The sequence below is a fragment of the Natrix helvetica genome (genome assembly GCF_964273705.1).
Source record: "Natrix helvetica genome assembly, chromosome: W".
NCBI classification, from domain to species: domain Eukaryota; kingdom Metazoa; phylum Chordata; class Lepidosauria; order Squamata; family Natricidae; genus Natrix; species Natrix helvetica.
The window spans coordinates 6640348-6655245 of NC_138555.1; the positions used below are offsets into that span (position 1 = coordinate 6640348).

The 14898-nt window shown below is 47.5% G+C and overlaps 1 protein-coding gene across 1 annotated transcript; it reads right to left on the reverse strand.

Annotated features, from left to right (window-relative positions):
- Positions 1–6905: 6905 nt before the first annotated feature.
- LOC309400730 (dual specificity protein phosphatase 14-like) lies at positions 6906–14320 on the reverse strand. Its single transcript, XM_081969371.1, has 2 exons — positions 13903–14320; positions 6906–8648 (listed from the first exon to the last, which is right to left on the reverse strand). The coding sequence occupies exons 1-2, from the start codon at positions 14078–14080 to the stop codon at positions 8002–8004; spliced, it is 825 nt and encodes a 274-aa protein (XP_081825497.1). The 5' UTR covers positions 14081–14320; the 3' UTR covers positions 6906–8001.
- Between the last annotated feature and the right edge of the window lie 578 nt (positions 14321–14898).

The window sequence follows — 14898 nt, forward strand, 5'->3', positions numbered from 1 at the left end:
TGCCCAGGTGCTGAAGCCTAGTGGAGGGAGTCAGGTGGCTTTTCTCGAAGTTAATTGAGAACCCCAGGGAAGACAAGGTACTAATGGTGGTACTGAGGTCACTCTCTGCGCGGGAAGCCGAGGGGGCTAAGACTAGGATGTCATCGAGGTAGCAGTAAAGTCGAATTGGGAAGGACTGGAGGTGGGCCGCAGCCGCGGCGAACACCTTGGTGAAGGTTCTGGGGGCAGAAGCCAGCCCGAAGGGGAGGGCTCTGTACTGGTAATGGGAGCCCCGGTATGAGAACCTGAGGAACTTGCGGTGGTCAGGGGCAATATAATGTGGAGGTAGGCCTCCGTAAGGTCGATGGAGGCCAGAAAGTCCCCTTGCCTGACCCCGTCTAAGATGGACTTGAGGGAAGCCATCATAAATTTCCAGTAGACAATCCTAGAATTCAGGAGTTTGAGGTGTAGGATGGCCCTCCACCCACCATCACCACCCCGAGCTCTTAGGGACTAGGAAAAGGTGGGAATAGAATCCTAACCCCTTCTCCTCCTCCGGAACTGGCTCGATGGCACTAATTGCCAGCAGATGGAGAATGGTTTCGCGCATGAGTGCGCACTTGACCGGGTTCTTGGAGGAGGGAAAGGTGCAGAATCTACTGGGGGGAAGAGATCAGAACTCCAGGTGGAGTCCCGATCTAATGGTCTGGAGGACCCAGGCATCCGAGGTGATGTCCTCCCAGCGGTCTGCAAAGAAGAGGAGGCGACAGCCGATGGGGTGATTCGCTCTTGAATCACTTGCCCCTGCGGAAGGGACGGCCGCCCCCCCTCGAAAGGGCCGTTTGCCGGCCTGCTGGAGTCTATACCTGTCCCTGGAGGTCGGTAGGAGGCTCTCCTGGCGTACGGTGCCGCCCGGTGGTCTGCACGTCTGCTGGTGGATGGGAAGACCTTCTTTTTGTTTTTATCTTCCACGAGGATGGTGTCCAAGGCGGTTCCGAAGAGCTTGTCGCCTGTATACTCCGCCTCTGCCAGGGGCCACTTTGCCCGGAACTCAGCCTGCCAATGACGAAGGCATAGGAGATGCCTAGACGCCACTGAGGACGACAAGGCCCTGGAGGAATACTTTACCACATCCAGGGTAGCATCCGCCGAGAACTGGGTTGCTGCCATTAACTTTGTGATGTCCTGCTGCAGCCTTACGTCTGAAGTGGGTGTCCTGTCCCAGATTTGTTCCAGCCATAAGATGGTGGACCTGTTGAAAAAGGATGCGGCCGCCGCCGCCTTGATCGCCCATGATACAGCCTGGAAGGTCCTACGCATGACCAGCTCCACTCTCCTGTCCTCTGCCTTCAGGCAGGTGGAGATATCTCCTGTTACCACGGTGGAGGCGGAGGCCAAGGCTGCCACAGGGGCGTCCACGGAAGGAACCTGCAAGGCTTGGGTGAAAGATGTGTTGAGGTTATAAAACCTGCGCTCGTTACTCCCTTGGGTAGGAAAGGAGCCTGGCTTAGCCCACTGGGATTTGAGAACCTCCATGAAGAGGTCTGGAGTGGGGATCTCCTCCTTTTCTGCTTGGGTCCTCTGGAAGGGGCCCTGCTTCTTTTTTTCTTTTCCCCCACTGGTGCTAGGGGTGGGGTTCTGGCTGGAAGCTGGAGGGGGGTCTAGGTCTGCTATGGCCGTGCCCTTGCCCAGCAGGGAGCTGAATAATGCAGGAGGAAACAGTCCTGCCATAGTGGGGGTCTCTGTAGCTGAGGGTTCCTCATCCTCTGAGAACCCCATTTCCTTTTGCTCCTCCCCCTCCGATTCTGATCCTTCGCTGGCAGTGGAGGGGGAGGGGGCTCTGGAGTCCCTGGGCCTTGCAGCCTCTGGAATGGCTGGATGGTCCCGTGGAGCCCCACGGGTAGACCTGGGCCTGGATGCCTGGGACTGATATTGCATGCCCGAGGCGATACCATCTCCAATGGCTCTGGCCAAGACGGATTGAAAACTCTCAGGGAGCTCTGGGTAGGCAGACGAGAGGCTGGGAGGCTCCCTGTTGTCTCTGGGTTCAGAGGACTGAGGGGCCAGGTGCTGCCTGGGGGAACTCACTGCCCTACAGCCAAAGGGATCCCCCCTTGCTCTTGGAGAGTGTGAAAAAGACAGAGGGGGGGACAAGGGGCTGCCCTCCCTCGAGTGTCTCCCTGGACTTGGATAGCCAGGTTCCTCCACTAAATTAGGTGGCCTGCGGGGAGAGCGTGATCTAGCTGGGGAGGGACTGATGCAGTCCCTAGTCCTCCTACTGGTCATCCTAGGAACAGGGGAATCCTGATGCTCCACCTTCCTGATGCCCCGCCGACCTGCGGGCCGAGAAGATGGATTTGCGCCGCCTGCGATGGCCCTCCCTGATGTCTGGAGGAGCTCAGGCCCGACGTTCCTGCGCGGCGTGGAGAGCTGCGGAGACTGATCTCAGTTTCCTGGTGCTCTGCGCATGCGCCCTGGCTCCCAAGATGGCGACCGCCGATCACACGGTCCGATTGCCTGGAGGGGTTCCGATTGAGCCGCTCCTTCCTCTTCTAGCTGCCTGCGACGTTGCCGGGATCCTCCAAGCCCTCTTCTCCTCAGGCAGCAGTCACGAAGCTCGGATTGCCCCACCCTCCGGCGGGACCCAGCAGTTCAGGGCCTGGGAGGCTGCAACGAGCGCGGCTCGTGTTTAGGCAGCCAGAAAAAAGGGTGCGAAAATGAGGCAGGAGAGCAGAAGGTACAAGATGGTAAAAAACTAATCCTCTTCTAAGCGAAAAAGATCTGGAATAAAACTAACTGAAAAAAATAAAAAAATTCCTGGAGAGTCACTGAATAGCTCCTGTTAGGCCGAAGACTGAGGTTAATCTGGGGAGTCACCAGGAGGAACAGAGGGAGTGTCCTCAGATATACCTCAGTCTCCAGGCAATTGGGCCATAACAATACCCATTCAGTGACTCCTCCCACACCCCACCTCAGAGACAGAGATATTTATACCCTCTCTTGGGCTTTGAACTTACTTCCTGTTCCTGTGAAAGAAATGTATTCTGATTGGTTGTCAGACTCCCATGGGGCAATGCAGGGGTAAAGTGACACTGCTTTCCTCTAAGTCCCATCTGAAAAGCATGCAGTACAGAGAAGCAGCATTCAACATGGCTGCTGTTTTTCTGTGCTGCGCACTTTCCGGATGGGACTTAGAGGAAAGTGGCAGCTCACAGCTGCTAAATTGCACACGAGACGCTCTCCCTCCCAGCAAGAGGAGTGGTGGAGAGAAGCAGCTGCTGCCCCAGAGAGCAGAGATGGAGTGGAGCAGGCCCCGAAAGGCTGCTCGGTTGACCCTCGCCACGTGGCGGACACCACGCATGCGCCGGAGGCATGAGCGTGTGCATGTGCCAGAGCCGCATGCGTGGATGTGCCGGAGCCATGCACGCGTACATGTGCCAGACACATTCATGCATGCATGCACCAGAGACATTCGCGTGTGCATGCACCGGAGCTGTGAATCCCAACACTGGGTAAATTTGTAGGCTGTCTTGAGTCCCAGGCTTTGTTGAACCTTGCTGGGTGATGCAATCTCCCCAGGTGCCATGTGGTGAGTTCTGTTGCTAGATGGGTAGACGGCTAATCCTATTTTGTCCTGAAGGTCTATTGCAGCGATGGCGAACCTTTTTTGGCTCGCGTGCCACAAGTGGGGGGAGCGCGGGGGGGGTCGTGTGCAGGCGTGCCGCACCCATAATGCAACACGCGCCCCCCAGTGCGCATGCACGCACAACGCCCCCCCCCCATTTTTACATGATTTTTTCGCCCTCCCCAGGCTCCAGAGGCTTTATAGGAGCCTGGGGAGGGCGAAAAGAGCCTCCCCCGCCCCCCCCCGGAGGCCCTGAACAGGCACGAGACGTGCGTCTCCATCACCCGGGCCTGGATCGCCTCCGCCGCGCCTCGGGCCCGGCGTCCTTGCGCCGCTCCGCCCAGCCTCGGCGCGCTCGCCAGGGCCTGGCCTTCACATCGCCGCCGCCGCCGCCAGGACAGGCTCGGCCGAAGGGAAGTCCGTCGGGCCTCGGCCGTGCTGCCCTCGCCGCCTCCTCCTCCTCCTCCTCTACCCGCGCCACACCAGGCAGGCCGCGCAGCCGCCTCGATCCCGGACTCGGGCGGCCCCGCACCGCCTCGTGCTCAGCCCCGTGGGTGGCTCTGGCCTCGGAGCTCGGCTGCCTGCCGCCTTTCCCCTCCTTTGTCTCCCAGCCGGGGCGGCCTGCCGCCGAGTTGCAACTATTGCCGCCGCCGCCGCCGCTGCTGCCCCCGTTCACAGGACCCGCCTCTCGCCTTCTTCCTCCGGTCGGCAGGTTCCGACACGTTCGCTGCCGGCCGGGCCCCGGCACCGCGTTCGAGCCAGAGGGGGAAAGGAGGAGAAGGAGAAGGAGAAGGAGGAGGAGGCTGGGCTGGGCTTGGTTGGTCTGCACCACCCACCCCCCGCGCTGCCCTCACAATGGTACGATCCGGAATACTCCGAGCCGTCGCCTTGACAACAGAGCCCCCTTCGCTTTCCCCCTCCCCCTTCCCCTCCCTTTCGGCTTAACCCTTGCGACGCCTGTGCAAAGCCCCGAGGGGACGGATTCCTGTGCGGGACGCATGGCAGGAAGGCTATAGAGTCCCCCCTCCCTCCGCCATCCGCACGGTCCCTGAAGCCTTCGGAACGCTTAAAACGACCCTCCGAGCAACCCGGAAGTCACTTCCGGTTTGCTCGGAGGGTCGTTTTAAGAGCTCCGAAGGCGTCAGGGAAGCCTCCGGACGGTCCCTGAAGCCTCCGGGGGGGCGGGGGAGGCTCTTTTCGCCCTCCCCAGGCTCCTATAAAGCCTCTGGAGCCTGGGGAAGGCGAAAAATAGCTTTTAAAAAGGTGAACTCAGCTGGCCAGCTGACAGGGCAGCGCCTTGTGTGCCCTGACAAATGGCTCCGCATGCCACTTGTGGCACGCGTGCCATAGGTTCGCCATCATGGGTCTATTGTTTTGTAGATAAGCTGGCCCAGTCTTTTGTCTTGTAGCTAACCAAAATATCTGCTGGGGGCAGGGAGCTGGGGTTGAGTTTCTGTCTTAAGATTTCTATTTCTTTTAGGGGAAATATTCTGCCTTTTTAATATTTCCTAACATATTTCATTCTTCTAGGAGAGAGGGGTGGGTGCTAACCAGAGGTGGGTTCCTACTGGTTCGTACTGGTTCAGCCAAGAGGAAGTAACTCGGCCTGCCACGCCCCCGAACTGGTTCTATTGGCGGCGCCATAGGTGCCGCCATCTTGTCTTTTGTTTCTGCGCATGCACAGGGTTTTTTTTACTACTGTGCATAGTGCACATCAAGCACGTGCGCAAAGCCCGTGTGCGAAGCGTGTCCCTGAGCAAACCGGCAGTAGAAGAAGCTGGAACCCACCCCTGGTGCTAACTTTCTACAAATGTATACAGAGACCTTACATCAATGTTTCTCAACCATGGCGACTTGAAGATGTGTGGACTTCCATTCCCAAAATTCTGGGAATTGAAGTCCACACATATTCAAGTGGCCAAGGCAAAGAAGCAGAGCCTTAGATAACTAATTATATACACACATTTACCATTTGAAAGGAAAACCAGCTTGTGTGGAAAACCCTGGAGCAAATTCTTCCATGGAACCTTTTCAAGTTCTACTTGTGGATCCAACCCAAAAGTCACTTTGCAAGGAAGGTATGCTCTGAACACCTGCACAATTCTTAGATTTGCTAATGCCACATTCAGTCTTAAAAGGGTTTATAATTAATCACCCATTCAGATATGAGCATTTTGGGAGGTTAAAAGGTAACCTCTCCTTCGAGTTGAGCTTGCCTTGTGGTGACTTCCTGGACATGTCTAAGACACCACTAATGATTTCTATCCAAATATTACAAAGATCTGACCCTATTTAGTCTCTGAACTCTGATAAAATGAAGCAAATACTGAGAGAGAGGGGGAGGGAGGGAGATTGAGATTTGGGGAGATTTAGGTTTCCTTCTGATAGGTAGGGAGGGGGATCACTTCTAGTCATGAATTTCAGTCACAAACCCTTCTGTTAATACCACTGCTTGAACAACTAAAAATATATGTGGGGAAAATGAAAATTTTAGATTTATGCAAAACTGTGTGCATTTATATGCAATTGTCCTTCACTAGACAAATTTAAATCTAGAACAGTGTACAAACAAAAAGTTAAAATAATCCATCTGAGTTTTCTTCCTCACAAAAAAGTCACCCCTGTATTATCATATCCTCGTCCCCATGTAAAATACCAAAATATGAGACATTTTTCATGGCAGATATCCAACCTGTTACATATCCATTAAAAAATAAGATCTAAAAGACAACTTTGCTTGCAAAAAATGTACTATCCTTTCAGTTTCTCTATTGTAAATGTGGGAAGTGACCATTTTCTATCTACATAAATGAAATAGATTTCTGAATGGCTTGCTTAGATGGTCTATACCAATGTTTCTCAATCTCAGCAACAATGTGGACTTCAACTCCCATATAAAACTTACTGTAAGTTACTGTTTTGTGAAACACCCAGTTAGCAATTGTATTGAAAAGTCAATACAGTCAAACAATCTAACATGGGATTGAACTATATTGTTTGTTCTGGACAGAGAAATACAGTTATGAAATGCTGCTAAGCCATTCCTTTCATAAGCATAGACCCACATGTTGGTTATAGATTTGACTATGCTTATGTGATGTTTATGCAAAAACACATCTGGGCCTCTTCCGTTTAGGCTGACATTTTACTCCAGAAGTTGTCCCTAATAGAGTTCTTTTAAGACAGCTTTCTTTAAACATGGTTCTCCCTCTTGGTATGCTGGAATGACAACAATTGATCAAGGCCACACTGTCTATAAAAGTTGGGAGTTACCATTTCAACATATCTAAAAGGAAACCGATTCATTCTTTCTCCGTTTTTATTACATCTTCCTATAATTATTATGGATGTATTGTCCAAACCTGTGCTTCAATAATTAATTTAAACCATTTTGATATGCTGACTGGTTTGGACATCCCACCTCCTATTTGATATCCTCTACCACACTTAGACCTCACTTGATATTCGCTCAACTCTGGATACACCTTCCAATTTTATACCTTTGTATTATTAGAAAGACTTCACCTGTTATAAAATACTATAAATCATATAATCAAAACTACAGGACTGCTTGCTCACACCAAATTGTGACTCTACTACTTGTTCACTATGTAGCTTTAAACATTTTTGAAGTTTCACTTCTCACCTGACTGTGAAAGTGTTAATTTTCAAGATGCTCTCTTTTTCAAGGTGCAGTGTGTTGAGAAAGCTTCCCTGGTACATACAGTTGAATCTTAACAAGGGGTATGAAGAAGGCTTGACAGGCACATTTGTTCTTCAACCCCTTTCTAATTACATCTCTACCCTGTTTGAGTGTAACCTGAGCCAATATTCAAAAAATCCTATCTTCCCCACAAGAGTGGAATACCGTGGCCAAGTTGCAACCTGCTTAGTGAATGTATGTATGAAATAACATTCCCTTGTAGAGTTGACATACCTATTGTTGATAGTTGTGCCCTTCCCAGATTCTTGGCTGCTGCTGTTCAGAGTTTATGTGCATTCCTCAAAATCCTGACTCTTTGGATGAATCATTATTTTAATTCACATCACCTTAGGGCTTAACTCACCAGAAAGGAAAGTGTATTGTGCTTATTCAAATTAAAGCAAACCCAAGAAAGGATTTCTGAAACTCTTGAAGCAGAAGGGGGAAGAAAAGGGAAATATATTTCTCCTTACTATGCAGAGATTAATTTATAAAGACCTTGGAGTCTCCTCTGCCTTAGATAGTACAGTAATCTTTACTGCCTGTACGTTTGTGTTTAACCATTTCTTATCTCAGACTGTAAGCAAGATACAGGTTCTTAGCAATGTTTGAACAGTCCTGTTAAATGTCCTAACATAGTGGAACTTTTTCATTCTAAGTCAAGGTGGTCCACAGCACATTTCAATGATAGTCTTTATCTCAAATTCGACAAGGGGACCAGCCCACGGGTCTCCTTTTCATAGACATCTGGGACCAACCCAACAGGTGAAGGCACCATCTTGACGGTGTTCTTGCCAAACAGCTTGCATTCATATTCAATGAGCTGTCTCCAGAAACCTGCGTTGGGCCTTACAACCGGTCGCCTGCTCTTCACCCACTCGTGAGCATCCAAGAGGCTCAACCGATGATATTTCATTAGGTAAGCAATACAGAGGGAGGCAGACCGACTGACACCTGCCACGCAGTGGACTAGAGTTCTTCCATTCTTCTTCCCTGTCTGGTGTATCCTATCGGCCACAGAGTCAAAGTACAAAGACAGTGGAGCATGGGGGAGGTCTGGAACAGGCACTTTCACATAGTCAATATCTGGCCAGTTGGCATTGGGGATTTCCATGGTAGCGTTTACTACACAGGTCACTGCCCGGGAGTATACCATGTGTCTATTCGATGCAGCATTGCCAGAGCAGAGATAGAGACAAGGAGAGATTTGAGCAATGCCTCCTAAAACCGACAATGTGTTCCCGGCAGCAGGAGATGGCTTTGCCACCGAAGTGGGTGGAGAACGGCGAAAGAACCCATGGTTCCGGAAATTCATGGTGGATGGTTCAGCATACATAACAGCTAAGGGGTGGGGGTGGGGGGAGAGAGAGTGAGAGAAAAGAAGCAAAGTCTTAAGAATTGGTACACTTTAACAATTAAAGGTTAATATTCTGATTTCTCATGCCTTAAACTTGACCTGCCCCACAAATGCAAAGCTTTAACTCTCTTTTTTATTCTAACGAATTGTTTTGCTGTTGTTTTTCGTAAGAGAGGAGCATGGGACCTGCAGAGATATGGGATGAAGTAGGGGAGAGAGAGAGAAACAGATTTTGGAGCCAACAAAACCAATGAATTAGCTGCAGTCAGCAAACAATATGATGAAGCAGGATAAAACTGGCGGTGGAACAGAAGGAGAAGGAACAGGCAGGAATAAGTACACGAAGGCCTGAAATAAGGGTGGTCAACCCAAACATCAGCAAGTTCTACTTCTCTGCAAAGCTAAATAGTTCCCCATATCCTACCTCAGTCATTCCTCTGGAGCTCTCCAGAAGCTGCGGATGTCCAGAGGGGACCCCTGCTTCTTAGGCTAGACAGGGAGGGGAGGGAGAGGAAGGAACTAGAAACTATGATGCTGCAGGAATAATGCACAGGAGGGGGGGGGATGCAGATGATGGGGAAATGGAGGAATGGGGGAGGGAGAAGACAGCCTCTTAAAGGGGCAGTGGACTCTCTATTATCCCTAGGATTCGCCCCAGCCTGGACTGTTAATGCGCATTTCTCAGCCACTCCTCTCACCCCTCCCGCTTTCACCACCACAGCCATGGGCTCAAAAATCAGGGTGGGGAAAGTTCTGATACTAAATTGTGACTCATATTCCCTCAAGATTGGTGCAAAGGGAGAGAGGCAGTTTTGGCACCAGAGGTTCTCCTCACCTTTTACCAGGAGAAGAAAAGTCCAGTTTGCATTCACTGTTCCCCATAGGTTTTGTTTCCCTGCCCCAGTTGTTGACTAAGGACCTAAACTAAAAAAACTAAAAACCTTCCTTTCCTAAAGGGAAGATCAGGATTTCTACTGCTATCTGGTGTGCTGGTGGGATATAGATGATGTCTCTGAATGTCCCAAGGTCTTTCAGGATAGGATTGCAGGTTTAAGAATATGATGCTATTTAGAGTTCTTTATATAAGAATAGGATATAGTGCAGCAAGCCAATTTGTCCTCCCATTTACCTTGAAACTTGTATCTTGTACCATAACTCCACAGCCCAAATTCTGAAAAAAATAGTCTCCCCTTTTCAATTCAGGTATGCTTGCATTTGGAGTAGAATAAGGGTGACCTAATAAATATGCTGCTTCTAAAATTCTAACTTTCTAACTTCTAACTTTCAACTTTACTTACATTGTTTTCCCTATCTAGTTTTGCCTCCTAGTTTCATTTGCAGAGACTCTGGGTATTCTGATTTCAGCTGCCAGCTACTTTATTCCTTCATTTTCCATTTCCATCAAAACCTCCCGGTTTCAAACTTTCTTCCCCACAGAAACATCTATGATGCTGAATTGTCTAGTTTTCAAACTTTAAAAGATGCAGACCGTACTCACTATACATACTTGATTTTAACCCCTGAATTATACACAATTTCCCCTACATATAGCTATCCCTGCAATGTTGGGCAAATGAAAAACATTATAAGAAATAAATTAAATTTAAGCTCACCCAATGTCAACTGCCCATCACTTTCAGCTTTGTGCTCTAGATGCCAGTTTGAGAACACAACCTCACTTCAACAGAGGCTTGCCAAAATCCATCTTCTTTGTTTACCACAAGTTTTTGAGCAGTCATTCCAACACCATTTTGACTTTTGCCAGGGCACAAGTCCCCTTCCATCCCTCTCAAAGGACACCAATCTTTGTATCTGGCTTCAGTTCTGCACTCTCTTTAATAGCCCTTACATAATGCTTCATTTCCAATTCTCCTTCCTTCAGAACTCATCTACTCTGAAAGACCGGTAAGAAAATTCATTTAACCCACAGTCATAAATCAAAATTTGGAAAAGGCAAAGAATCTTTAGAGCACAAATAATATTACTAGACAGATCTGGATTTTGACAAAAGGAAAGAAAGAAAGGAAAATGGAGGGTTGAAACACTAGTCCCCCAAAAAAGACATTTGTTTGAAGCAATTCGGACAGAAAGGGAGAAAGCAGAGAAGTGACAAACCCACTCAAATACAAACTCTAAATTTGGTTTTGGATTTGAAATAGAAACCAAACATTCCAAAGAAATTACTTCGTCCAAATGTCTTCCAACTAATATATCTTAAGCAACTCCAATTAATGAGAAGTGGAATGCAACAAGGGAGAAAGATCAAGAAAAAAATGCTATTTTCTCACTGATAACCTAATTTTGCTTGTGCAGGAAGATTTAATTACTGCATTTTTCAGAGTATAGGACACACCGGAGTATAAGACGCACCAAGGTTTTGAAGAGGCAAATTTAAAAAAAAGGTTTTGCACTCTGCAAACCTCCCAAAAATGGGCCGTTTTTCACAAAAACGGGCTCATTTTTTTTTTCAAAAAAGGGCATAAATAGCCCTTAGGAGGCTTGTAGAGTGTTCCGGGGGGGGGGGCAAAAACAAGCAAAAAAAGGGCATTAGGAAGCTTATACAGTACTCTTGGGAGCTGGGGGGTGGCAGGCAAAATTGAGCAAAAAAATGGACCACCTTTTGCTCATTTCTACCCTCCCCAGCCCCCAGGAGCTCTCTGAAAGCCTCCTACAAGCTAAGCACAGCCATTTTGGTGAAGGGGCGAGGTTTCAGGAAAAAAATGCTGTATTCAGTGTATAATATGCACCCAGATTTTCAGCCTCTTTTTTGAGGGAAAAAGGTGCGTTTTATACTCCGAAAAATACGGTAACCAACTGCCATAAATCAGAACGTGGAAAAGCAGGCGGCAAAAGAAACATACCCGGGTTTGGCTGTATGCAAGTGTGTTCCAATTGATATGTTTTGAGCAACTGTGGGCAAAGAAAGGTGGAGAGTGGCAAGAGAAAAAATAATAACAAGGTCAAGAGCTGGGAAAATACGTTTTTTTTTCTTTTTTTCTGCAAAAGATCAAGATGGCTCCAGCTTTTCTTCCGGTTTCATATTAGTTGAAGTAGCTAAATTTAAGGTGGACCAGAACATTGAAATAAGATCTGTATAACTAACTGCAATTTTGGAACTGGACATTAAGAAAGAACAAAAGACCAAGATGGGTCCCGTTGTTCTTATCCACAACAGCTGAATTAGATAAATTTAAAGTGGACCAGAGCTCTGAAATAAGAACTGTATAATGAACTGTAACTTTAGAACTAGACATTATGGAAAGGTGGGAATTTGAAGAACTACGTGAAATTATAAAAAATATGCATAAATTATTAAAATCAAGCCTCAATAGAATTCTGAATTCAGAGAAGCAGGTATTTAAAGAAGAAGGGAAGGAAGAAGGGGGGAGAGATAACGAAGGGGTAGAAACAGTTGGAAATAAAAAGCAGACAAAAAACTCCATTGGGCTTGGCAGTGGTATAGGGAAAATTGAAAAGGAGGGATGTGTCCCAACAAAAGGAAATAAAAAGCAGACAAAGGATGTTTCGGAGGTTGACAGTGGCATAAGGAAAATTGAAGAAGGAGGTTATGCCCCATCAAAGGGAAATATAAAAGATTTCTTTGACGTTGGTTTGGGGAAAATTGAAGAGGGTGGACATGTCAAAACAAAGAAAAGGGGGAAGGCAGAAATAGAGAAGTGGGACAAAAGACTTACTAGGAAAAAATCAGACAACTAGAAATTGTTATATATATTTTACTCCTAAATATGACAATAAAATTAAGTTGCTAACTGATTGATTATGATACTGGAAAGATAATTAAATAAAGGTTAAAATATATGGAATATGGACAAATATGAAATTGATATGGCGAGATTGTAAAGCAGAGGTTTGTGATTCACTTTTATATTTGATAATTAAACTGAGTTGCTAATTGATTGAATATGAAATTAGAAGGACAATTAAGCATGGGTCAAAATATACAAAACATGGACATATATAGAACTTTTAAGATGATGAACAAAATGAGATGTGTACCGCTTGTTATTCTATATAGTAGATTAAGGGAATTATATTGAACATTGAATAGTAAGGATTGCCATTTATAGACAATTAAGGGTAACCTAAACCAAGATATGGAAAAATGGAGAGGGAGCATGAAATATATGTACAATGGGAAACTATTGAGATTTAAAGACAGAATCACAAGGTGGGGGCATGTAAGGATGCATAATTATATAAATATAATGATGAAAATAGCTGGGAATTGTAACCAGGTCTACATCTCGGCCAAAATGAGGCTGGGGGTGGTGGTGGTGGGGTTAAAAGCATAATGACTATATATGTATACATTTTTCCCCTCTCTTAAAAAAAGGAGGAAGATATATGTTAAAATTAAATATGTATATTGAAAAGGAATTATAAATACCATCAACATAAAATGGAGCTCACTCAGAAGCTGAAATACACCAAGTAAATGAGATGAAGAGTGTGAAGCAGAGGGGAAGAAGGGAAGGGAGAGGAGAGAGGGCGGGGGGGGGGGAGAGGAGGAGAGAAAGAAGGAGTGGAAAGGGGAGAGAGGAGAAGGAAACAGGAAGGGGAAGGAGAGAAGAGAAGGGCGACAGAGGGAAGAAAGGCGGTAGGGAGGCGGAGGAGAGAGGGAGAAGAAAGTGATGGATAAGGTACAAATATGGTGTATGGAGAGCAGAAGAGCCAATAATTGTTTTTGGGAGTTGATGGCAAGACAAATTGATGTAAACATTTAATAATACAATACGATGTTGGCTAAGTAATAGTATTTGTGCTACTGTCATGGTCTCTAACAGCAACTGAGCAAGTCTCTGCTCATATTTTGTACAGTATGTTGCCATGAGTCTTGTAAAGGCATGGTAGCTACTATAGTCGGGTCACAATTTTAAAACAAGTTGATCTGCTCCCCACCTCAGCTAATCACAACATATTTATTAAATTTATATGATGTATACATGAATATGTATTCGCATGCACCTCTCTTCTTAGCCCCTCTGCATTTGGGGGCAGCTTACTTTCTCACCCCCCCCCCCAATTCCTTCATTGGATGTTCTTCAGTCTCAAAGGCCATCCCACTCCCAAATATTCAATCCCTCATCCCTCCTCTTATCCCCTTCTCCCCAAGGCCCCACCTTAGAAATAATTATTTCTGAATTTACAAAAACAGCAATGTCAACTCCAGTTAATCCTCAATGCCCAATTTTGCGGGAAAAAGATGAAAAACTTTACCAGTCAAATGCTGTTTTTCAACGGAGACTTTCAGGATAGTTCCAACTCTTCTCTGCCAAGAAATCTGCTCTCTCCCTTGCGGAAGAAGGCTGAGGATTTCTCCGTTTCCAGATGGGTTCGCTTTTTCTTCCTCCTCTCCTTCCAAATACCCACTCTGTATAAGCAGCGTCTGTACCATTTACATTAATCAATATAATAAATGTATTTTCTTCTGTCCTCCCGGTACAGCTCCTCTCCCTCCCGCAGGATTTCTCCAGCCTTCCTCTTTTCTGGGTGGGGAACTGGAGTTTTCTTCCCTGACTCCCACCCACCCAAGCCTGGCCTATATACCGCCCCTGCTGCCCCCCTCCTCGGCTGGACCATTCGAGCGTTGGAGGCAACAAAAGGTTGCCATGGCGACGGGATGCGGAGGAGGCTGCTGTCGTTAGTGCCCCGTGACACAAGCCAGAGCTCGAGGAGGAGGCGGAGGTGACCGCGCAGACTGAAAAAGCCCACGGATTTCCCCCTCCCTCCTCGGCTTCCGGCCCAGATTCTCCGCCTCCCCGCCAGCAAAAAAGGGAGCAAGACAAGCCTAAGAAGGAGAAGAACCGGGGGGGGGGGGGGGCACCACCTCCCATCCAGCCATCTGCAATTGATTTTCTGTTTTGTACGTCATAGGGTAGTCTAGCCTGCATGGGGGGCTTTCCCCAGACCGCATTCCTGCTGCAGCTCTTTTGCCAAGCACTCTGGCAAGATGGACAACACTGAATTGATCCTTAGCTTTGCAACGCCAACCACGTTTTAGGGCAGCACGTTTTGCGAATCCCTCAAACTAAGAAAACCATGATGGGGGGGGGGGGGAGCAAGTTGTCGTCTGAATGTAGTTTCTGTGTGACCTCCTTTGGTGGCACCTCACAAACAGAGAGACAGCTTCTTTTTTGCTCCCCTGCCCTGGGCAGTGATTACCCACCCACCTCCTTTCTTGATCCCACATACAGGTGAAACTCGAAAAATTAG